Genomic DNA, 25,350 nt, shown 5'->3' on the forward strand with positions numbered 1-25,350 from the left:
GTCCCCAAAGCTTTCTTCACATGTTCTCAAAGACTCAGTGAGAAGGCTGGAGAGATGGCCTGGTGGCTACTAGCACTTGCTGTTCTTAAAGAAAGCCACTCCGTGACTCATAACTAACTCCCCGTAAACTTCAGCTCCAGGAGATCCAGTAGCCAGTAGCCTCTTCTGGCCTCTGCATGCGTATGCGTTAGTGCAAACACATACACACACACACACACACACACACACACACACACACACAATTGCAGCTCCAGGGGATCCCTGCCCTGTCCTGGCCTCCACAGGCACTGACACGGACCCTCACACACACATGGCAGACACACACAGGCACATACACATAAGTTAAAAAAAAAAATCTTTATAAAGGAAGGAAGAGGAGGGGAAGGGAGGACTGCTGGCGGGCCTTTGCTAAGGAGGCTGTGCAGCCTAAGGCTTGGCCAACGATCTTACCTCATCGTATCCCAAGATTGCTGCATAGAAATTGTTTGTCATGAGGGCCATGTTCTTCTTTAGAATATAGGAATTCACCTACAAAAATAAAAGTATGAAAGTAAGGAAAAGCATGATGTCACTTAGCTGTCACAGGCTGTTAACAAGAAGGGAACTCAGTCTAAGCCGGTCCATTTCCAATGCTCTTGGCTGTTGGGATTCCCCACAATTAAACTGCTGCTTCTTTCAGATTTTGATTCAAAACTACATTGATTTTAATAAATGGACCCTCAGCTGCATGTCTGGTTGTGAGTTAGTGCTGGTGAACCTGTCTGATTACAAGAGCATATGGCCTAGCATAAGAGAGCGGGCATTAAGAACTACTTGCAGGGTGGCAGCCCACTCCCGGAGTCCCTAGAACCCAAGGGTCAGAGGATCAGAAGTTCAAGGTCATAATGAGTTTGAGACCAGCCTGGGCTACCTAAGCCCATGTGTCAAAAACAAACAAAAAGGCCATTGAGATGGTTTGGCAGGCAAAGGTGCTTGGTACCCATTCTGACAACTGCAGTTTGCTCCCCAGGACCCACAGGACGAAAGGAGAGAAGTGACACCTATAAGTTGTTCTGTGACCTCCACATGCACACACATGTGAACAAATACGTGTAATTTAAATGACCTTACTATGCATGTGTGTATGCATGTATGTATGTATGCACATGCACCGTGTGTATGCAGTGCCCAAGTAGGGCAGAACACAGCATCAGATCCCCTGGAACTAGAGTCACAAGCAGTTGTAGCCACCATTTGGGTCTTAACCACTGAGTTACCTCTTCAGCTCCAGTAATTAACATTTTATTTTATCTTATTTTTAGACAGGGTCTCTCTATGTAACACTGTCTTGCCCAGAACTTACTATGTACATGAGGCTGGATTGAACTCACAGAGATCTGCCTGCCTCTGCCTCCCAGGTGTTGGGACTAAACATGTACACTGCCACATCAGGCTTGAAAGTTTTTGGTGAAGCAAAGCCATCACTACCCAATGACTCAAATTACAAATGTGTAAGGACAAATGAATTTCAGTGCAAACGGCCTCATGTTGGAGATTTGAGAAAGACACATTTAAGTGGTCCTGAGAAAAGGGCTGCAGAGCAGGCCCTGCAGACAAGAGTGAACATGTTAAGTCCCAGGTTCAGATCCCAATGCCCTTACAACTACCTGTAACTCCTGTTCTAAGGATACTGACACCTCTGACCTCTGCAGACACTGTCCTTCATGTCACAGACACACAGACACACACAGACACACACACACACACAGACACACACACAGAGACACAGACACACACACACACACACACACACACACACACACACACACACACAGAGTTTAAAACATCCTTAACTGGACTTGGGGAAAGAAGTCTGACAGGACAGGGAGAGACTGAGAAGAGCCCTTGAGACAGAGGAACAAGGTGTGCAGAGGTGAGGGATAGAATATTTGGGGGCCACCAGACAGGTGAATAGGCGGGAACACTGACCCCTCCCCTTGGTAGTGAATGTCTCAAGGGCTGCTCAGAAGAACTTTCAGTGAAAGACAAGACAAGGGGACATCTGTGAGGTGCTGAGGAACAAGGAGCCTCAGAGGCTGCAGGAGGAGGGGACACTAAGAGCTGTTGTTACCACGAAGGGGGTTGTTGTAGAAATAATTCCTGCGAGACTCATGAGGTGCCGATTAAACTCATCAGACACACCTGCAGTCTGCAGCACTTCACCAAATGTCAAGGGCTAAAATTTGGACACCAGGTGGTAGTCCACTGGGGTCAGGGACTGTTCTCTGGGATACAGGAGAGAGCCCATCACTATACAACATGGGCTACAGAGTGTTACTTAGCCTGACAGGTTCAAGAAACTGCCAAACATCCTTTAGAAGCTCGGGTGGAGATAAAAGTCCTACTTAACAATCCTTCCCACACCCATATGGCCATCGTCTCCTCTAATCTCCACCAGAACCCAGACGTAAATATGCTATAGTCACCAATGTCTGGCTGCCTGAGAGACTGAGGAATGGCCATGATGTGCCCTGATACTGGTGACCCTGAGCTCATCACCCATTCAAGGTCAACATTCCTTGTATTCCACAGGCCCCTGCACTTCCAGGATAATTTACTTTGGATCATGAAACAGTCACTTTTTTTTTTTTTTTTTTTTTTTTTGTTTTTTGTTTTGTTTTGGTTTGTTTGTGACAGGGTTTCTCTGTGTAGTCCTGGCTGTCCTGGAACTCACTCTGTAGACCAGGCTGGCCTCGAACTCAGAAATCCGCCTGCCTCTGCCTCCCAAGTGCTGGGATTAAAGGTGTGCGCCACCACTGCCCAGCAAACAGTCACTTTTTCATCTCTGGGATAAAGAAGTCACCTAAGGGAGCAAGGATTAATTTTGGCTCACATTTCTGAAAGACCACAGTCCATTGAACAATGGAAGATGTGGCTGTAGGCATAAGGCGGGGGAGTGAGGCTGCTTGTTCACATCTTGGTAGATGGCTAAGCAGAAAGCTTGGACCAGAGATGAGGACCCACTATAGTCTTCAAAGCCAGTGCCCTGCAATGCACTTTCTCCAGTAGCCCCACCTCCTAAAGGTCCCACAAACTTCCTAACATTTATCACGTAGAAACCAGTGTTCAAACACATGAGCCTATAGGAGGTCACTTTACATTCAAATCATAATATAACAAGTCAAAGGCCAAGTGATTTTTAACCGGGGTTCATAAACTGATCTCTGGAGGTCAGAAGAGGCAAAAGGATTTGGTTGTAGACTCAGAAAACCCAGGTTCAAGTCATAGCCCTGGTATATCTTTTGGATGTGGTCTTGAGCAGGCCGACCTCTCTGAGGCTGTTTTGTCTTTCAAATGTCCTGCACACCAGAACTGTTCTCAAAAGCCTATGAGCTTGTTCACACTCATCCGTTAAGTTAACAACATACCCTGGAAGTCTTGGTGGACAGCATCGAACTCTGGCAGTACACGGAGCTCTGAGTAAGACCTGCTTGTTTATACAAAAGTAAAGCTAAAGCCAGTTCCAGTGCTTTACAGTCATGGACAATTTTCAAAAGTAAAGAGAGAATTGTGTAGTTCGTGGCTGGAAAATATGAGATCGGTGGGAGCTCGGAGTGTGAGCCATGACCTTTCCTACCTGCCTTCAAGCCAGGCCACAGGAACCACTGTAGCTTTGTGCTCTCAGAGTCCTGTGTGTGTTTCTCCCCCTAGGTACACAGTATGGCTGGAGTTGGTGGAGTGTCTCTCCCACCAGACTGTGGGCTACCCAAGTTTGGGTCACAGGAAGCAGCACTGAATCATTTTGGCACCCGAACGCCTGGCCCAGGACAGGGGTTAAGAGAGGCATGCTGATAAGGAGTTCTTACAAGGTTACCACTCAGGGCTGGGGCTAGAGCTCAGAGCTGAGAACTTGCCCAGCGTTAGGTGAGGCCTTGGATCCAGCACCACAAACAAAAGCAAGTGACACTCACGGCATGTCTTCTCCTGTGCCAATAATAATAATAATAATAATAATAATAATAATAATAATAATAATAATAATTTGCTGAAAGAACACTTTGCATGCTTCTGTAATTCACAAATAAATATGACTATATTTCTTTCTACTGCTTCATCTAATGTGCTTTGGTGAAAGAGTCAGAACAGGCCAGAGTTGGAGCCCACTGCTCGGACACGAGGATTTGATGTCACCCAACCCTCTGAATACCCACTTGTGTTCCTCTTACTTATGTGCTGGCTGTTCTCCTAACTATGGAAGATGACCAGAGCCAGAAAAGCATGTCAGGGGTCTCCAATGTTAAGGCAAGGCACCACTTCTAGGAAAATATTTAACGAACCTACTCAGTCGGCAGTTAGCGTGCAGACCGCATCATGCCAGCTAGTTTTGACACTGAAGGGCCTTCTGGGGTCACCTGGCCTGGTGACCCCAAGAGAGGAAAGGAGCAGTGAGGGGAAGCTCAAAGACAAGAGAGGCGGGGCCAGGCCGGGCTAATACATCCAGTCACCATGATGGTGTTCTGCCACCTGAAGGTATTTCCAAAGATCCCCCAAACACTCTGTAGAGCTTGGTGCATGCTTTTCCTGTATGTTTCCCATCACCTCTCCAAGAGAAGGCCAGCGGCCACAGCTAAGAGTGGCTTTCAGGTACCATCGCTCAGGCTGGATTAGACATGAAAATGTCCGTTTCTGAAGGACAGAGCAAGCTCCATCACTGCCACTGGTGACCTCAGGCAGCAGATGAAAGAGCTTGTTCCTGAGCTACTGGACTCAGCCCACGGGGCCCGTGTGGCCGGAGCTTCCCCCTGAACCCCTATCCGACTGCACTCCCTCACTTTGTGCAGGGTCCCGTCTCCCCAGTGCCAGATCGTCCTACATGGGACATGTTGCCGATGGATACACAGCTCCCTCTGCAGAAGATGGTATGGGGCTATTTGCTTATTAAAATCTTATCCTGTCCATAATGCTTTGCTTTTTATAAAAACCCATACATACTGAGCCACCACATGGGAAGGGAGACCTTTATATGTTACTCATATTTTCCCATTTATTTAAGCTATTAAAATTCATGCAGATATTTTATAAGCCATCAGGATTCGATGACTGCTATTACTGAATGTTTAATAATAAACTAAACAGAAGAAATCAGAGGGTTAAATGATGACTGCAATTCCTGTAATGACTTAATTAAATTTTTATTGAGTACATAAACTATGATGTCACTTCTAGCCAACCATGGCTCTGCTTTCGCAGCATGTCACAGGGCGGGAGCACTCAATAGGCGGCTCGGCTAAATGAGCAGCAGGTCTCTGCTGAGATGGGGGAGGGAGTAAGGCTCATGTAACACACTCAATAAATTATCCGTTCATTTTTAAACAAAGTCCATGAGTTATAATATATTTGCCATGCACTTTTTATGACATAATAAAAATGTTACCTTAAGGATTACTTAACACATACTACAAATGTTATAGCTGAGGCAGGCACAAGGGGCAAAGAAAACAAACACGAGCAGGCCAGGGACAGGTCCTGGAGTTTATGTCCCGGGGGAATGGCACAGTATATTAAAAGGGGAATGCAAAAAACAGGGGGTGCAAGTGTTCAGGGTTGCTAATCAGCAGATTAATGAATGAGACGGCCAACAGGGAGCAGAGAGCACAACGCGAGGGGACCTCGCAAGGCACACACTTAATTAATGGGAATATTCTCAAGGAGGGACACGGCCTCTAAAGAGACGCCAGTTCATCTGAGGCCAATCACCGGCCTGTCCCCTCTCATTCCCTTGTGACAGCTCTCCCCACCATGTTCATTTAGGCCTTGGTCAGAGTCAACTCTGCCATTTTCCATGGCATGCTCCCTTGTTCTTTGGCCACACTAACAGGAGTCCTTCTTGTCTTTACTAACAGAAGGGATGCTGGTTCCTTCTCATCTTCAAAGGTCTAGCCTCCAAAGTACTTTCTCCCCAGTCCACAGATGCCAAAAGGGATGGGAAGCCAGGAACCGGTTTCATAAGTAGATAGCATCAAGTGCTAGGTGCGCTAATAGCATTATGTATATTAGATCCTTCCTGAGGCACTCAGAGTGTATCATCTTAGCTCCATTTTTTTTTTTTTTTAATTCCAGTTTTGCTGGTTGAGATTTCTATTTAAAATCTAACTGGCCTGATGATGCTCGGAAAATCAAGGGACACGGCTGGCAGGAAGAACTGCAGAACCAGCAGCCTTAATCTCCGAATGATCACATAGTGTCGCAGGGCTTTCCTTAGGTTTGTTAAAAAGCAAATCAAGCAAGAAGAGGTGCCAGGCATGGTGGCACATGTCATGTAATCCCAGCACTTGGGAGGCAGACATATTAGAAGTTCAAGGTCAGCTTTAGTCTACAAAAGAAGCTTGAGGCCAGCCTGGACTATGACTTGAAATCAAATTACCAAATCACAGATGGCTGTCCTTGGAAATCGCCATCACTAATCCTGTTAACAAGTATTTGAATATAACACTGAAAAGCAGCTGATGAGATACATTAAGATCTTGAGACAACCGAACGTCAGCTTAATAATTTTAAGGTCAGGACACACACACCCCCACACACCTTGGAAGCTTTGACTTGTATCTTGTTTGACAAGTTTCATACATAATCTGAACAGGAGTATTACACCTGAAAAGTCTCTGTTTAGTGGTGGTGCTGTGGTGCAGGGTTCAAAAGGAAGTGATTGTTGAGGCATCTATTTAAAATCTGTATTGATGGTGACTGTGATAGGAAGAAAAATGTACATGTCACATTTGATGGGATACTGTGTTCATGTTTAGGTCTTCTTTAGGCCTTGTGGTTAGAACTTGTCCACTAGTGGCGCAGGCAGCTGAACCACCCCACTGACACATGAAGAATCACACAGATATATACAAAAGTTGTTCATTCCTGTACTTTGGAAATAGGGGTAAACTGGAAACCACTAAAAGTCAGCAGAAAAACTGTCACAAGAACAAGATAAGATTTGACAAGGTCAAGGTAGAGTCTGGAGCAAATTTCCAATCATAAAACAGGAAGCCAGAAATATGAGGAGGCTAGTGATGTGGGCTTGTAATCTGAGTGATTCAGGAAGCTGAGGCAGGAGGATCACAAATTCAAGGACTGCTTGAGCTACGGAGTGAGTTCCAGGCCAGCCTGAGCAACTTCACTGTCTTCAAATAAAACACAGGCTGGGGCTATAGTTCACTGAGGCCCTGGGTTCAATATCCAGCACCACAAAAAACAAACAAACAAACAAACAAACCATCAGACAACCCTTACTTTTGATGGTCAATTGTCACTGTCATTTGCCTGGACATATAATCACCTAGGAGTTTCTAGGTGAGTTAAGCTGAGGAGAGAAGACCCTTTCCGTGCATGCATGTGTATGGGTGCCCTAGTGCTTGCTTGTATGGCGTGTGCACGGGAGTTGCCATGGGCTGGGGGCCAGGAGCGAATGAAATGGACAAAGTAAGCTGAGCCCCGCCAGCACCTCTCTTCTTCCTGACTGCAGGTGCACAGTCTAGTCAGTCACTGGCTCCGGCTGCCATGCCTTCCCTGCCTTCTTTACTAAGCTGCTTTGTTGGGTGCTATCACAGGAAGAATAAAAGTAACTAATGTACTCCCAAAACCCAGAAATGTGACAAGATAACCATAATCAGACATATTTTTTAAAAAATTCATATAAAGGTCTAAAATGTATTAATAGAGGCCCGAGAGATGGCTCAGTGGCTGGGAGCACTGGCTGCTCTTTCAGAGGACCTGAACTGAATTCTCAGCTCACAACAGTCTAAATAAATCTCAGGGGATCCAACACTCCCCTTTGGCCTCCACAGGCATCAGGCATCAAGCACATGCACATGCACATGCAGGCAAAATAGCCATATACATGGAATAATATTAAAGTTGTTGTTGTTATTATTATTTAGCTTACCTTACTTAAGAATGAATTTTATAGACAAAAGCAGAGAAACATCACTGAAGAACCAATACAGTTACAAAAGTTAAAGCTGACAACTGGCAAGGACACTCACTAACCTATGCCCAGCAGAATCGTTCAGAAGCTACCTCACAGATTGGCTGGGATGCTTCCCTTATCAAACCCAAAGAACCTAAAGATTCATTTCTTCCAATCCCCGTCTCTCTGCATTTCCTTAGATCTAGGATCTACTGTGCTTTCAAAGTCAGCTGGAACACTGCAGATCCTAAAACCCTGGCTTCTCCTCAGAGATGGGCACATAGCCATGCTGGTTTATCAAATTCTTCTCCTACTTTCTCTTGTTTTTGTCTGTTTTGTTTTTGTTTTTTTAAAGACAGGGTTTCTCTGTGTATCCCTGGCTGTTCAGGAACTTGCTCTGTAGATCAGGCTGGTCTTGAATTCAGAGATCCCCCTGCACAAGCTTGGACTAGACACACTTAAAACACCATGTCAATTATGGCAATGGTGTGGGGAGCTTATGGGCTTCAGAGAAGAGGTGCCATTCATACCGTACTTCAGAATGTACACAGGTTTGTTCAGACAGAAAGGGTGGTATGTGCAAACCCACAGTGAGCAGAACATTCGTAGTGTTTTCAGAGCAAAATAGACCAGGCTAGCCTCAAGTTCAATGATCCTCCTGCCTCTGCCTCTTGAGAGCTGAGGTTTTAAAGTTCTGTGCTACCATGTCCAACATGGACAATTTACCACAATTTATAGTAGGGAGGCTGGTAAGATGGCTCAGACGGTAAAAGCACTTGCCACCAAGCCCAGGGACCCACATAGTAGACAGAACTGACTCTCACAAGTTGTCTCTGACTTTCATATGTGTCATGATGCATGGTGTGTGTGTGTGTGTGTGTGTGTGTGTGTGTGTGTGTGTGTGTGTGTAAACCAAACCTCAGAGTGGGCAGAAGCAGAAAGGCAAATAGTCTATATTGCCTGTCAATGGCTCTGAATGCCACAGGAAGACAAGGAAGCCGCATGAACACATGGGTTCCAGCAGTGTGCGTGATAGAGCTGGGCAAAGGCACAGAGGCAGAGACCACAGAAGAGGCTAGGTAACAGTTCAGGCGAAGAGGCTAGGTAACAGTTCAGGCGAGAGTGAATATGGGACTCAGTCAGCGGAAGCTGAAACAGGAAAGACAACAGAAGGAACTGAGGAAAAGTATAGTGGGGTTCGGTGGCACAAGACTGTAATCTGAGCACTTGGGAGGCGGAGAAAGGAATATCTGAAATTCAGAGTTAGCCTCTGCTACAGAAGTTCATGGCCATCTTGGGCTACATGAGACCCTGTCACAAAGGGGGAGGGCCTGTGCTATATAGTGCAGGACCAACAGTATCAAGTTATTAGCCAATGACAGGGACAGGGTCTGCACATAATCAGATCTCACTGATAATACCATAATCTGCACATAATCAGATCTCACTGAGGGAAAGCAAAGGAGAAGAAAGATGAAAGGCAACAAGCAAATCAACCACTCAGATGACTTTCCAACCCTGGCCGCACGACGTGTAGACAACTAGTCTTGCAGGGTTTTAGCAATCACTGTGCCCTTAATGTCTTTTATGCTGTGGTAATGGAAAATCTTACTTGGATAAGATGTAATGTGAGCAAGATGTGTATTTAGCTTGAGCCCAGCAGGCGTCTCCAGGGGAGCAGGGGGTACAGCATGCGGGTACAGCTTTGGGAGCCTGAGCTTCCTTGTCGGTAATGTGTTCGTTCACTCCAGGTCTGTAGGTGCCATTCATCTGGTCCTCTCTACTCTGCCCATGGCCATCAGACCTAATGACTGCCATGGAGAAGATGTGGACACACATAGGTTTCTAGAGACATTCACAGGCTCCTAATTGAACCCTGGGCCTCACTACGTTTATGAGTTCAGAAAGCTATAGGCAAAACTTAGCTTTTTTAATTCTTTTTTTTTTTTTTTTTTTTAAATTAGACATGGGCAGACAGGGCACAGTGGAAAAACCACAAGATGCTTGTTCCCTGTTGCAATTAGCCACATCAAATACACAAACAGGATCCAACAGGTAAAAACAGATAACAACTCAGATTACTCTTAACTAAGAAAGTCAAGGTAATAGATGCTGGGGCCTAAACAACATGGAGGGCTAAAGGCCATGCTGAGGTCACTGGCTTCAGTTCTTGTCCCACACCACAATCCTCACTCAGATCTATGGCATCTGCATGGCCACATTTGCTTAGAGAAGCTGCTGTCTGGCTCCTTTCATACGAAGAGGGCTCTAGCTGTGTCATCCAGCAGTGCTGCCTTCCTCTTCAGGTAGACAAGTGGGGCTGTCCCCAAGGGAGAGTTACACAATTTAACTGGTGACTCCACCTGGGCCCAGACTAAACAGCAAGGCAGACATTTCCATCGGCCACAGGATGTTCCTCTCTCACCACTGTGTCCTCACTACTCACTGTTTGGAGTTAAATTTTTCCAAGTGACCAACCCAGTGGTAATCTGAGGAAGAGGCCATTCCGCAATGCAGACGTGAGGAAACAAAGGCTCAGTCAGCCCAGGTGACCTGTCCAATTATCACGGCCCAACTTGTTTGTGAGTGACAAGTTTTGTTCAAGATCTCCTTCCTGGGCTCAGGTGATGCTCCTGCCTTCAGCCTCTTCAATTTTGGTACAGTGTTCATTTAAGCTCAGAGAGACTTGCCACCCAGATGATCGCTTTTAGAATCCCATAGAGGTATCCTGGGAAGGCTGAACTGGACTAAGTGTGCATGTAAGATCACTCCCACGAAGAGTAACTGAGGAGCAAGCTTTGGATGTCCTTAAATGGAGCTGGCACCTGGTCTTGTGAGCTCTGATAGTGGCTCCCCAAAGAGTCTTCTTGTTTTCTTTGTTATTTTATTGTATGAATGCTTTGTCTGCATGTATGACTGCTTGCCAAGTATGTGCCTGGTTCCTGTGGAGGTCAGAAGAGGGCATCAGATTCCCTGGGACAGCAGTTACAGTAACTATGAGCCACTGTATGGTTGCTGGGAATCGAACCCAGGTCCTCTGCAAGAGCAGCCAATGCTCTTAATCTCTGAGCCTTCTTGCCAGCACCCTGTTTTTTTGTTTGTTTGTTTGTTTGTTTTTTTAAGTAAAATGTTCTTTAAATAGTATTTTATCTAAAAGAAAAAGAATTCCTTGCTTGACCAGAATGCTGTGTCTGGTAAGGGAATCTTTTTGGTGGTCTGTATTCAAGACTGTGAAGAAATTGCACTTCCCAGCGCTGCTTAAAAGGCCTCATATGTGACAGAATCCTCACTTGACTCTCTCGGTACTATCATTTAAGACTAGTGGCTGGGTGCATTGCTATCTCCATTTTATAGGTGGAAAACTGAAACACACAGATTACCTTGACCTCGGCTGCACGGCCAGAGGCAGCATTTGAGCACAGGCTGCCTCATGCTATCGTCCTCTCAATCACTCTGTGACGTGCCTCGGAAGGAAGTTTCAAACTCAACCTACCTGCTCACCTGGGGAGGAGGGTTTGCCCTCCTCTGCCCCACCCTCAGCACCTGCCCCATCCTCCCTTCATTCACACCCGGCCTAGGACAGCTTCTCTGGGAAGTTTGCCGCAAAAGCAAAACAAAACAGCAGGTGAGTCCCTATCTTTCATGTTTATCTATTTAGTTTGGAACTGAACCCAGGAAGAGATCCGTTTATCTTCCTGGCATCACACAGCTTGTAGGCCCTGTAAGGTCACTTTTCCCTGAAATACTTTTAACTAACAGGATTCCTTACGTGGTAAGGAATGAATCAGGGTGTTCCTTCAAAAAAAAATGAATGAAACAACTTTTTAAAAGGGGGGTCTTTTTGACACAGGGTCTCACAAAACAGGTTGATCTGAAATTCAACATGTAGTGGAGAATGACTTGGAATTCCTGACCCTCTAGCCTCCATCTCCCAGTGATGGAGTTAGAGGCATGCCCAGCTGTAAGGGAGAATCCTCCATTAGGCCACAAGAATAATGGTTGCAGGCTGGTGGAATGGCAGCGAGTAGGAAGCTGTGGCTCCTACAGAGGGCAGTGCCAGGTGTCTCCCAAATGCTCTCCACCTTGTTTTTGGCTCTGCTTTGTTTATTTGGTATTTATTTATTTATTTATTTATTTACTTATTTACTTATTTATTCATTTATTTTTCAAGGCGGGGGTCTCTTGCTGACTGACTGGCTACACCAGCTGGCCAGCAAACCTCAGAGATCCTCTGCCTCTTCCTTCCTAACATTAGGATTACAGAGACTTACTGATGTGCCCAGCTTTTTATCTGGATGCTGGGGATTTAAACTTGTGTGGCAAAGACTTTACTGACTGACCCATCCTCCCAGGCCAAGGGAACACTTCACAGGGGGACAGGCATCTGGAACGGAGAGGAAAGACACGTAAGAAGCCAAAACCTCATATGCGCCACAGGCCCCTACAAGTAGCAAGCTGGATGAGACAGGGCAAGGCCAGCCCTCCTTTCTCTAGAGAGAGGCTTCCTTTGGCAAAGGAGACAATAGAAAGCTCCTGTTTCTAGAAGAGAAAGCAGAGAGCTGTGCACATCTCAAAATGTCAAAGGCAATGGCTTATCTGAAATCCAAAGAACCTTAGCAAAGGATACAAGAGCGGCTTGAACAGGAAAGGGGTGCAGACACATGGAAAGCCACCAAATACTCAGGGGAATCATCTTTTATCCCCTGCCCCAGCCACTCACAAGCCCAGGGCCAGCCCAGAAAAAAAAACGAGACTGATAGTTTACACCTTTTATTATTCCGATAGAACGTCTCTCCTGGGGACAGGCAGGGGTCAAAAGTCCAACACCAAAACTATATATCTTTATAAGTCATGAACAAAAAAAAGCATTACAGCAGACAGTTATTAAAAAAAAAAAAAAAGCCACAGTGACCAGCTGAGTAGGAGGTGTTAGAAAACTCACTCCAAATAATTTATTCACCGAGAACCACAAAGGGCTTTCCCAAGAACAGCAAAAACACCATTAATTTCCCTAGGACCCTCGCTTTCAAAGGGCTCCAAACACCACACATTTGTATTAAATTGTCCTTAAAGGCCCCAAAATAAGGGCTTACTACTTCCCTAAGTACAAATGTAGAAACTAAAGCATTAGTGCCCACCATGGTTGGCCCCAGCCATGCTAAGGCTGAGCTGAGTGATGGCTGTGCCTGATCCAGGCCCTGGTAGAGGGTTACAAAGACCAAAACCACCACCTCCATCCCTCACAAAAATGAAAAACAGGATCTCTACTCTCAAGAACACCAGAGTTAGTGGCGCACGGCAGGTGCACACACATCCATCCCCCTTACGTGTCTGTTCAGGGGAAATGCTATTGAAAAGGCTCTATACAGCCTCACGGGTTCCCACTTACCAGACCCTAACATCCCAAGCACTGAGCACTGTACTAAGTTATATTGTTTAAATCACCCAACACCATGTGACTAAATAGAAGAAGGAACAAAGGCAAGAAGAGGTAAAGAGATTTACCAAGGGTCCTAAAGCCAACTGGGGCAGTGACATAGTTAGTGACCCAGGTCAATCCGGCTGTAAGTCAAGGAGCTGGAAGGCTGGTCTCCTCCACAGGCAGACTTCTGCTGATGGGAAAGGTTCTTTGTCGTTGATCCCTGAAGAAAGGCACTAACAGTACTGCTGAGCTGTATGCTGGCTATTTTGCAAACACTCTATTGTGAAAACCAAGAGAAAACAGTGGACGTAGAGCAAAGAGAGCAGCAGGCCACAGGCGCCGAGCCAGAAAGACTGCTGAAAACCACGGCCAGTCATGGGGACTGCCTGAGCCCTGACAAAGGCCAGGGAGACAGATGGAGGAAGGAGAAGGGCCCCCATATTGTGAAAGCAAAGTTGAGCCTGGAGCTAAGGAAGCCTAGGTGGCTAGCCCCGAGACTGGCACCCTCTTCCTCAATTTAACCCTTAATGTCCTTCTGTAATTGTTTTAAAGTCTTAATCTCAACCTAAGAGAATAGGAACTAAAGCCTCTGGTGGAGCCAGCCTCTGCTCACACCAGCAGCTTGATATGTGATCTCAGGATGAGTTCATGTTACCATCAACACACGCGATTCGCTTGCTTGCTTTACTAGTGTTATTACTTATATTGTACATACTTCCAAAAGAGGATCAACGTAACTTAAAATGTATATACATATCTAAAAGGGCAGCGGGTTTGAACTGGTCAGAATTGGCTAGTGACTCTGCAGTAGCCACAGGCTAATGCTCTGCTTAGCTCTCACGGCAGATGTAAATCATGGATGCCTTCAAGGCTCCCTGCGCTCAGCTGTAGGGATAAATGAGGCGACAATATCTGCAAGCTGCTGGGCAAACCATCTGGCTTCTACATAGTATACATCTAACTAAAACAAAAGCCAAAGAGGTGAGAAAGAGAGTGTGTGAGGGAAAGGGGCCAGTGACAAGTCCTGCCGAAGTATCTAAATAAGGGAAGCTCTGTGCTGTCTGGGGTAACAGCACAAGAGAAGCTGGGTTGTTACACCGCTCTCATGGGTAATGAAGGAAGCCTGTAAGATCCTCAGGACAGGGGCAGGGCTTCCAGGTACTGTACCCTCAAGTAAATACAAATGTGTATGTGTATTTTCACACACACACACACACACACACACACACACACACACACACACACACACAGAGACATACACTGACAAACACACCCAGACAGACACCCAGACACACACTGACAAACACACACAGACAGACACATAGACACACACTGACAAACACACACAGACATACACACACACACACTGACACACACACACACACACACACACACACACACACACACACACACACACACGCCAGTTTGCTCTCTCCATCAGGAGGAGGGTAAATGGTTCTCCAGGGCCTAGCTGCCCCTCTGACACCACACAGCTGTTGCCTCCAGTGAAGTACTGCAAGAGTTAAAACATTTTTGTGCCAATATTTTAAGAGTGCAGAAGGTTCCAAATTACATGTAAAATAAACAATGCCAGACTGTGAAAACTCTTGGCTGCAACGTTCTCTGATGTTAACAAGAGTTTCTTTATTACTGTAACCTTTCAGAAGTGAATAAAAATTATTTCTCTGCCCTAGTTTTGCCCTCCAGTAAAAGTGAAGTGAACAGTGAGGGTGGAAAGAGCTGTACAATGACCCCTCCTGAAGGCTGGGGGGCTGGGAAGGCAGCCGCTGAAAACAAAGCCTTCCATATATATATCACTTTTTTAAAGTAAAAAAAAAAAGCATTTATTTTTTTGAGAGTGTGTGTGCATGTGCGGAGGTCAGAGGACAGCTTACAGGAGTAGATTCTCTTCTTCCACCACGTGGGGCCTGCGACAGAGCTCAGGTCATTAAGTCTGGTGGCAAGTGGCTTAAAATGCTCTAAGTCAAAAAAAAAAAAAAAATGCTCTAAGTATGAGGCCAACCTCGTCTACATAGAGAGTTCTAAGTCAGTCAGGATTACAGAAAGAGATCCTGTCTCAAGACAAATAAAACAAGGAAGAAGGTTTGTATGTGACCAGTTTTCAGGACAAAATACAGCATTTTGCAGACTCTAGAGTCAGTGAATCTGTAATCATCGGGCATGCAGAGGGACAGAGGATCAAAGTGGAGCTACAGAGAACCTGCTTTCACCAGCACAGGAAAAGGAACAAGGCCCACAAAGGAAGTCTCTGCCCTTGCCCGTCACTCTGTAACACTTACCCAGAAAGCCATCCCAAATGTCATCTGCCCCGAGCTCTTCTCCTCTGGCATTCACTCATTTTAAATGCTGGGATTTCTCAATATTATAATTTTGATTATGTTTTCCCTCTGTTAGACTAGGAAGTCTTAGTCATCCTTGTATCTCTAGTGCTTAACATAGTAGCTGGAAACTGGCAGGCCACAATTAGATAGATAAATAGATAGACAGACAGACAGACAGACAGACAGAATTTTGTGCCTGGTGAACTGCTTCTATTAGAAAAAAAATCAAGAACACAAGCATCTCTGAAACATAATACAAAGCAAACTTTTTAGTACCCTCATTGCAGAAGGCTGAGCCTGGAAAAGTATGTGAAGAGTATCTAACTCGCCTCTCAGAAACTTGACTTAGTTGAACTGCACTTGACTGAGCTGAGTGACCAGGCTGCCTAAGACTTCTTCCTCTGCACCATACCATACCACCCCTTCATTAGCCTGAAATGGCAGTAAATGTTCATTTGCTGGTAGGATGAGGAATGTGATTAGAACTGCATGTTGTAAGAATGTTATTTCAAAATAAACAAATGAGGGTTGTGTGTCTCAAAAGTCAGGAATGTGTGTACTGCTCTTGAAGAGGATCCAAGTTTGATTCCCAGAACCCATGTTTAGCAGCTCACAGCCATCTTGTAACTCCAGCTCTGGGAGATCTGGCACACCCTTCTGGCCTCTTTTGGTACTGCACTCAAGTGCACATACACATAGACACATAATTAAAAAGAAAAAATAATCTATAAACAAACTATGAATATTATGCTAGGAATAGAATCACCTGATATAACAACATTGTTTCCCATTAAAGCTAGCTGACAGTTAGCACTGGGCCCAGTGAATACCAAGAGAATAGAAACATGGTCAGATTAAAAACTTAAGCTAATTGTCCAATGTATAATACAAGTGAACAGACTATTCATAAAGAGAAACACTGTAGCAAAGCCTGCTACAGCACAAGCAGACCTTTAAAAGAGTCAAACACCAAAGGCTGCATATTATATTACTTTGCTGATTCTCAGATGAAAAGTTAGGAACAAATAATCCCAAAGAGATGGCAAGAGGGTTGGGGAAATGGAGAAGGAATGATGGTTATGAGCACAGTGTTTCTTTCTGAGGTGATGGGAATGTTCTGGAATGAGACAGTGGTGCAGGTACATAGCATTATGTAAAACCACTACTTATTCATTGTGCATGTGTGCAGGCACGCATGTGCCACAGCCACATGTGCCTTGTGGAGGTCAGTTCTCTTCTTCCACCACGTATGTTCCTGAGATCAAACCTCAGGTCATCAGGCTTAGTGGCTGAGCCATCTCATCAGCCCAAAACCACATTTAAAATGTTGAATGTTAATGTATCCATTTTTGTTTAAGGAAAAAAATGGAATTTTTCCTTCTAGGACCTAACAATCGAATGGGAGGAGCCAGAAACAGCTAAGGACTAGCTGCTCCAGTGCCAGGGAAGTCAGAGGAAGAAGTAAGTGACAGCAGTTATCTGATGCCAACACTAGAGCTGTAGTTTTCAACACTGACCTTATCCAGCAGCACAGGACAGTGATCAGGGCAGGGCTGGTGTGGGGGTGCATGTGCGTGTGTGTGTGTGGGGGGGGGGGGGTACCTATACCTATAACCACAGCACCTGGAGGCTGAGGGAGACCTTGGAGACTAAGTGTGGTAAGCTGTGGGGTTTCCATGCATACTTGGTTAAGTCACTTACACTGTAGGTATAATCCCTTTTGTACTGTGTGGAAGCCTCTCCTGTCAATAAAAAGCTGATGGCCTATAAAAAGGCAGGAAGTAGAAGGTGGAACTCCAGTGGCTCCATTAGAACTCTGGGGGACAGTCAAGCACAGGAAGATTCCCTGCCCAGACTCAAGGGTATCGGATGTATGAAACTGAGGAGAGGTAACTAGCCTGTGGCAGACACAGAATAGTAAACGTGGGTTAATATAAGTCATGAGCTAGTTGGGAAACAAAGCTAGCTTATGGTCTAGGCATTAATTAAACGAATGGGGCACAGGTAGTAGAGCCCACAGTTGTGCTACATGAAAAACAGTCTTCCAGAAGATGCCTGCATCCTTACTCCCAGAAATGTTCTTCATATGAAAATAGATAACTCTGTAGACATGATTAAGACTTTTAAGATATGGAAATCAATCTGGGAGGGCCCTAAGTGCATCCCATATATCCTTACAGAAAGAGGCTGAGGGAGATTTGAATCAGAGGGAAGAGAAGGTGCAGTACCAGTCAAGGTATGTTGGCAGCCACCAGAGGCTAGCAGGGTAAGGAGGAGACCTTTCCCTAGAGCTACCAGAAGGACATCTGGACCCAGAGTTGTTTTGTTTTTGTTTTGTTTTTGCCTCTAGGTCCTAGAATCTAGGACTATGAGAGAATAAATGTCTGTTGTTTCAGGCCACCAAGTTTGTAATAATAAAAGCTATGGCTGCTACTGGAAACAAATACACTAGTCTCCCCGGTGTCTGATTTCCTCATCTGTAATGTGAGGGCAGAGTGCAGTCTCACAGATAGACAGTTATAAGATAGTAAAAGCCACAGTTCTCGTAAAGTACACAGCGAAGAGAAAGCAGTGAGCAAACGTGGCTGTCACCGTCACACTCAACCACTGCGTGGCATTCATACCTGACCACATCCTAGCCACCAGGCAAGGAGAGCGCTAAGAACTGACACCCGAACTGCCTGGGCTCCCCAGTCAGTTTCTGGCTATACTTCTCTCTCTGTCTCTCCATTAGGTAGAAGATAGGGTCAGACTAGGAACAGTGGTTCTGAAACAAAAGGTTTTGTTTTAAAGTCTCGTTGGGCCCTATATTACTTTTCTATTACTGTGACCAAACAGTGACTAAAACAAGGTCTAGGATTTGGGCTTACGGTTCCAGAGGATGGTGGGGGTGGGGAGGTTGGGGGTGGGGAAGCAGGAGGCAGGCATGGCAGCTGGAGTAACAAACAAGCTGAAGACTTACATCCTGAATTGCAAAGAGGAAGCAGAGGGCGGGAACCTGGGAGGGCAAGTGGCTCTGAAACCTCAAAGACCACCCATAGTGACAGATCTCTTCCATCAAGGCCATGCCTCCTAAACCTGCCCAAAAAGTGCCACCAACCAGGGACCAAGTATTCAAACATCTGAACATCCCACGGGGGACACTCTCATTTAAACCACCACAGGCCCCAGTCACAGAGTTTCTCATTCAGCTGATGCTTAAGAAATCCCCAACTGAGGCTGAGGCTTCAGGTATGGGAACAAAAATCTGAGACTCAGAGCAGTTAGCTCCAGGCTCCTTTTTAGGTTAGAGTTTAAGGTTCCTAGCAACATCTGGTGGTGTAGCACCCAAACACATGCTGAAATAGCCTTGGGACAATCTTCTTTTCCTGAGGCAGGGTCTGAAGGGGTGACTATGAGGTACATAATACAGACTGGTTTTTAACTTTTCAACTGCGCAGGACAAGAAATCTGAAACACAGTGGGAACAGGAAGAGTGGGTCCCTTATCCAGCAAGCTGGCCCCATTTTAATTTATCTTAATCCCACCTTTCTGCCTCTCCACCAGACCCCTCCCCCCATGCCCTCCTCTAGAAACACATCTAGGTGTCTCTTGAATTCATTTACTGGCTTTGCCATGAGCAGCATAATACTGCCTTTGTTAAGTCTCCTGGCCCAGCCCTCGAGCCGTGTTCAGCCTCCCTGTTCTGCTCCTCTTAAAAAAACATAACTGGGGAGTCTCTGAAAAATAATTGTAAGATCAACTGAGGCAAATTCCCACAATGTGGAAGCATCATGCTATAACTGCTGGGAAACAACGAAGGCACAGCACAAGGAGCACGGCAGGAGGAGCACAGCCATGCACACCTGTCTTCTCTCCTGCAATCTCTGGTAGTTCTGAGTAGGAAACCCCTGCCTATTGGATTCGAAATTCCAAATCAACAGAGACTTTAGGCATTTCCAGATTCAAGGTCAGCCACCCTCTTGGTCTTTGGTAACAAGACAGATGAGGGGGTGGAATTTCAGGGATGGTATGGGATAGGAAGGTCACAGATGTGGTCCCCATGCTAACGTGTGCTAGCTGTATGATCCAGGGTAAGACACTGGACACTACTGAACCTCTGTTTCCTCAACACAGAACTGAGCAGGGCCTGATCCACATCAGTGGTATTTAAGCAGCAATATGCCCAATCTTCATGGATTGAAAAATCAAAGTTAAAAAAAAAAAAAAAAAAAAAAAAAAAAAAAAAAAAAAAACCTTGCAGGCTCTCCCTCTCCAGCCTAACAGTTTGAGGCTCATTTTCCTTATAAAGTAGATTCAGAGCATAACCACAGAAAGGCAGGGTGGGGAGAATAATGAGCCTTTTGTCGGTGATGATGGTGGTAGGGAGATGAGCCCCAGAAAGCAAATCCAGGAATGATCAGAGAAGACTGTCAGCCAGAGAGAATGATGTAATCAAGCACTGGGGACTGGGCCACCCTGCTGCCCAGAACACTGGGGACACTAGGATTCTTAGTTTATGTAATTTGAGTTAAATCAATTGCATAAATCAATTGTGGCTCAAAGATTTATTGCAGAGGTTGCTAGAGAGATGGTTTAGCAGATTAAGACCATTGGCTGCTCTTGCAGAAGACCTAGATTCAATTCCCAGCACCACACAGAGGCTCACAACCGTCTGCAACTCCAGGGATCCAGGGTCCAGGGGATCTGATGCCCTCTTCTGGCCTCCTCAGGCACCAGGCACACACATGGTATACAGGCATACATACAGGTAAAATACATGCAAAATAAAAACTTAAAATTTAATTTTTTAAAAGATCTATACAGAGGCCAGGAGATGGCTTGGTCAGTAAAATGCCGTTCAAGTCAAAGGACCTGGGTTCAAACTCCCAGCACCTGCATTTATCATTTTAGGTTTAAACACCACCCTATTTTTTTGTTAAAATATTTGACAAGCTGCAGATATCAAAACATTCCAGAGGGTCTAGGAGGGGGAAATGATGCAATTGTATTTTAATTTTTAAAAACTGCAAATAAAAAATTTAAACATTTAAATATTTAGAAACATCTAAAAAATTCAATGTTTTATAGAAGGAGGAGGAGGAGGAGGAAGAAAAGGAGGAGGAGGAAGGAGAGGGAGAGGAAGAAGAAGCTGAAGAAGGAAGAGGAAGATGAGGAGGAGGAAGAGAAGAAGGAAGAGGACAGCAGTCAGGAAGCAGAGGCAGGAGGATTTCTGTGAGTTTGAAGCCAGCCTGGTCTACATAGCAAGTCCAAGTCCAAGACAACCAGGGCTACATAGTGAGACTCTGGAGAGAAAGAGAGAGAGAGAGAGAGAGAGAGAGAGAGAGAGAGAGAGAGATAGATATTGGTTTACATACCTACCAAAGGTTCTATACACACTTCCAAGGTGTTTAAATTTTGCCCCCTATGTGGCGAGAAAGCACTCAGGTGTCTGCTATGAGGGGGACATGATCAGATGCAGGGCTTAGGAAGGCCTCTGGCAGTCACATGGCAGGAGGCCTGGACTGGGAATAGCCAAGAATTCCTTCAGAAGTGACTTGCAATAAAGCGAGATGATGCCCGGGAGTGAGGCAATGGGGCTCATGAGAATCCGGCAGAGGGAGATATGTGAAGCATGTAACCGGCAAGCCAAGCAGAGGAGGAGGCAGGACTCAGAGAATGACTAAGAATTCAGCTTAGGAGGCTCAGCTAACGGTGGTGACATCAGAAGGGAGATAGGAAGGATGTTTCATGGGGCTGTTTTGTCCTTTGACTCCTCACAGTGAGACCTATTTGGAAAAAGCACTGGCAGCCTCTGAAAGGTGAGCTGGGAAATGAATGACTCTGGCTGGCTATATCAGTCACTCCCATGTCCCTGCACTCACCTCTCACCGTCTTATGACTGTGGAACAGGGGGCATCAAATGAAACCAGGCAAAGAAAACAAGGACTGGAGGGAAAAGCCTGGTCTCTTGAAAGGAGAGCTGAGCTAGGAGCATTCAGTGTAAGGAACACTAAAGGAGGGTTGTTTGTGGAGTATATGCTTGTAGACACACACACACACACACACACACACACACACACACACACACCATGGCCTCCATATGGAAGGAAGGACAACTGTGGGAAATGCTTTTCTCCATCTACCTTGTGTGTCCTGGGGTTAGAACTCTAACTGTCTGGCTTGGCACCAAGCACCCTTACTTGCTGGGTCATCTATTTTCTTGCTGGCCCTTAGCAAGGGGCTTTGAAAAATGGAATAAGGTCACTGTTTCTTAATAGAAATACTATGAAGTAGTGCATCCAACTAAATAAAGGTAATTTAAAAGAAACTTATTGCTATGAATTGAAAATAACAAAAAGATCAAATTCATTTTTTTACCCACTTGGTGAAGGAATATTTGCTGAGTGCCTACTGTGTTCAGAGCTCTACTTCTGATGCTTTAGAAACACTAAAAGCTCAGGGACCTCAGTCTGTAACTGAAGGGAGGAATGGTACTACAGATAAATGACCAAGTGCACTAGGAATTCTGTGCTGCAATTCATTTTTAACATGGAAAGGCCTATTAATCTTCTCTCAAGAACTTCCGGTAAAATGAAGTGGATCTGGGAGAGCCTGGTGGTGCAAGCTCCCCCAGAGGCTGAGGCAGGAGGATCATAGATCAGAGTCTAACTGAGCTTCAGAAGTTCAAGGCCAATGCGGACAACTTAGTAAGGCCCTATTCTAAAACCAAAAAGCAAAAAGGAAGGCTGGGGCCCTAGATCAATGATAGACTCACTGAGCATGCTCAGTGAGGTCCTAGATCAAAGATAGACTCACTGAGCATGCTCAGTGAGGGTCTAGAACAATGATAGACTTCCTGAGCATGCTCAGTGAGGGTCTAGAACAATGATAGACTTCCTGAGCACGATAGACAGGGTCCCTAGCATTGTGGGAGACTGGGAGTGGGAGGTGAATGCTCCCTTATCAGGGTTTTAGAAACTTACATAAACAGAGAGTGTACCTCCAGGGCTAGGCACCTCCTCTGTAGACTCAGCTCAAATTCATGAGCCAGTTCCCAGTGAAAAAGTACTTTGCCTTCTAAGAATTTAGCTTTGGGGCTAGAGAGAGAGAGTGCTACAGTTTGAGAGTGACCTTGCTATTCCAAAGGACCTGAGTTCGGTTCCCAGCACCATGTCAGGCGGCTCACAACCAGCTGTTTCTGTAGCTTCTGGGGATCTAACACTTTCTTCTGGCCTCTGTGGAGACACCTGGCAGACAGACAGACAGACAGACAGACACACACACACACACACTTTTAAAATCTAAAAATTTATCTTTCTCCTGATATTAATCTTAATAACTGACTGTCCAATTCCAATAGCTTAGGCCACTTAAAAACCTCTGAGGGAATGACTGATAGCTAAGAACAAACATGGATTCTTATTTTCATGGCAGACAGCTCAAAGGGTTCTTTATTTACACACATACCATTTATATTTATGATTATAAAAACCATCTTTAAAGCAGTTCTTATATTTCAAAGCTTTTGACACTCAGTTTTAATCCTGACCTTGAGATGCAAAGCACAGCACAGTAAAATAGGAATTTAAGATTTTTCCCCTTTATTTTAAGTGTCAGGGATTACATTCAAGCTCACATGAATGCTTTGTAAGCATTCTACCTCGAGTTATATCCCCTGGCCCTCTTTGGAAATCTTTATGGGGAGGAAGAACATGGGGGAGGGGCTATTTGAAACTTGGAAGACTGGAAGGAGATTTTTCAGAAAATCCAAAGCTTTTGTTAATATCCAAATCCCACTTCTGAAACACAACATACCCTATTATACGCTCAGTTTTTTTTTTTTTTTTAATCAATCAACTCCAGTAAGAAATAGAAAAGGACAGGAAATAGAAACATAAAAAAAATGAAGGCAGGGGACTGGTAGGATGGCTCAGCAGTGTGTGCCTACAACCAAGCCTGATGGCCCGAGTCAGTTCCCTAGCACCTACGTGGTAGGAGGAGAGAGCTGAGTCTTGTAAGGTGTCATCTGACCTCCACACACTTACCTAGAACATGCCAACCTGCACACATATGCACAGGCACTCATGCAAATAAATGTAATTTTAAAAAATTGCCAGTAGAAAAAAAAAATCAGTCTTTCTTCCAATATTTAATACTAATACAGCAGACAAATATCCTCAGAATAAAGAGGGTATCTCCTACCCCACTTCCCTAATACCTATCCCAGGCCTCTAGAATCGCCTTCTTTCGTTCTTTGAGATTCACTGTTTAGCCAACAGGTAATTAATTATAGGCACTCTGAAGACTTGGGAGATACACACAGTCCTGACCCTCAGGAATTCATCTAGAAGACAGCCAGTCTGCATGAACAACCATGACATTAGAGAGGAGTAAAGCCCAAAGAAGGCTATGGGAAAAGGCACTTGCAGTGAGGGAGAGCTGGGTCGGTCCCCGTCAGCTACAGGTACTGGGAAGGAAGTACCAGGACAATCTAGACTGTCCTGAATGAGGAAAAGACACAAGACAGGAACAACAAGGCACCTGGCCTGGCTGGCAGGGTGGGTATGCAAATCTCAGAGAGTGCCTAGTCGGTGCCAGGAGTTGTGCTAGAAGCTGCATGTGCTTAAGGTTCAAGAAGCATTGTGGGAAATGAGTTTGGCATTAACATAGACCACAGAGTGTGAGCAGGGAGGGGCTGGCAATGCAAAACAGCAGGTCTGATAAGCAAGGCAGAAGTATACCATAGAGACACCAGTTTGTGCCAGGGCTCTCTGCCAATAAACTCTACCATCTCATCAAGCCGCTCTGATACAGGATAGGGGACCAGAAAGTGACAGGAGATTTATTCTTATTCTGGAATACCATAGACAAGAAGTTATCTATCTGAAGTTTTACTGTAGGAACCACTGATACGAAATTTGTAATTCCTTAACTGGAGCCTATCCCCACCCCTTCCCACCTTGGCTTGGAAAACTTGAACCTGCCCATTGTGAGCCATAAGGTGGAGATGTCTGGCAGAGCCTGAACTGACAGGAAGTCATTTCACTAGCCTAAGGTTACCATTAACAAGCTGAGCCACTGCCTTGAGCTAATTCTTGTTTGTTTTTGAAGTTTGGTTGAAATGTCACAAATGGAAAAATGAAGTCAAGCTCCCAGTTAGCCCCAAGACTGGACACACCTGGTGCAAACCCAGCAAAAGACACTTACTTCATTAGCAGGAGAGGCAGGGTGAAATTTACATCTGAAATCTGCCTGCTGCAGGAGAAAGTGCTGAGGCCAAAGGGCTGTCTGTTTTTACAGCTGTGTCAAGTCCTGGTTCTTACTCCTACCAACACTCAGGAGCGCGGCAAAGGCCCAAGGAAAAATGGTCTCCAACCTCTTCAGCTGCAACTCAGCTCACAAAGGTTTTTAAGAACCAGTTAATGAAATAAAACAAGACCAGATGAGGTGATATAATGAACTTTATTTCCACAGCTAATTTATATGTTTAAATCCCAAATATTGGTTTTTTTTTTCTTTTAAAAAGTCAGAACACTAAATTATTGATGTGACTTTTGTAACCTCAAATTTAGCAGTTGCTTTTTGTACTGGCTTCACCAATGACTTGTGAGTCCATGCTATATGCCATAACAGTTGGGCTTCTTAGAAGCCGATGAAAAGCAAAA

The 25,350-nt window shown here is 45.1% G+C and overlaps 1 protein-coding gene across 2 annotated transcripts in view; it reads right to left on the bottom strand.

The window, feature by feature from the left end:
- Window positions 1-25,350, bottom strand: part of Uqcc1 (ubiquinol-cytochrome c reductase complex assembly factor 1) — a 90,183-nt gene that overhangs the window by 11,166 nt on the left and 53,667 nt on the right. For both annotated transcript variants that reach the window (XM_034495793.1, XM_034495795.2), the window contains exon 8: window positions 451-528. In XM_034495793.1, coding sequence (XP_034351684.1) covers window positions 451-528 — 78 coding nt within the window. The remainder of the gene's footprint in view (window positions 1-450; window positions 529-25,350) is intronic.

This window comes from Arvicanthis niloticus, chromosome 2 (genome assembly GCF_011762505.2).
Source record: "Arvicanthis niloticus isolate mArvNil1 chromosome 2, mArvNil1.pat.X, whole genome shotgun sequence".
Classification (NCBI taxonomy): domain Eukaryota; kingdom Metazoa; phylum Chordata; class Mammalia; order Rodentia; family Muridae; genus Arvicanthis; species Arvicanthis niloticus.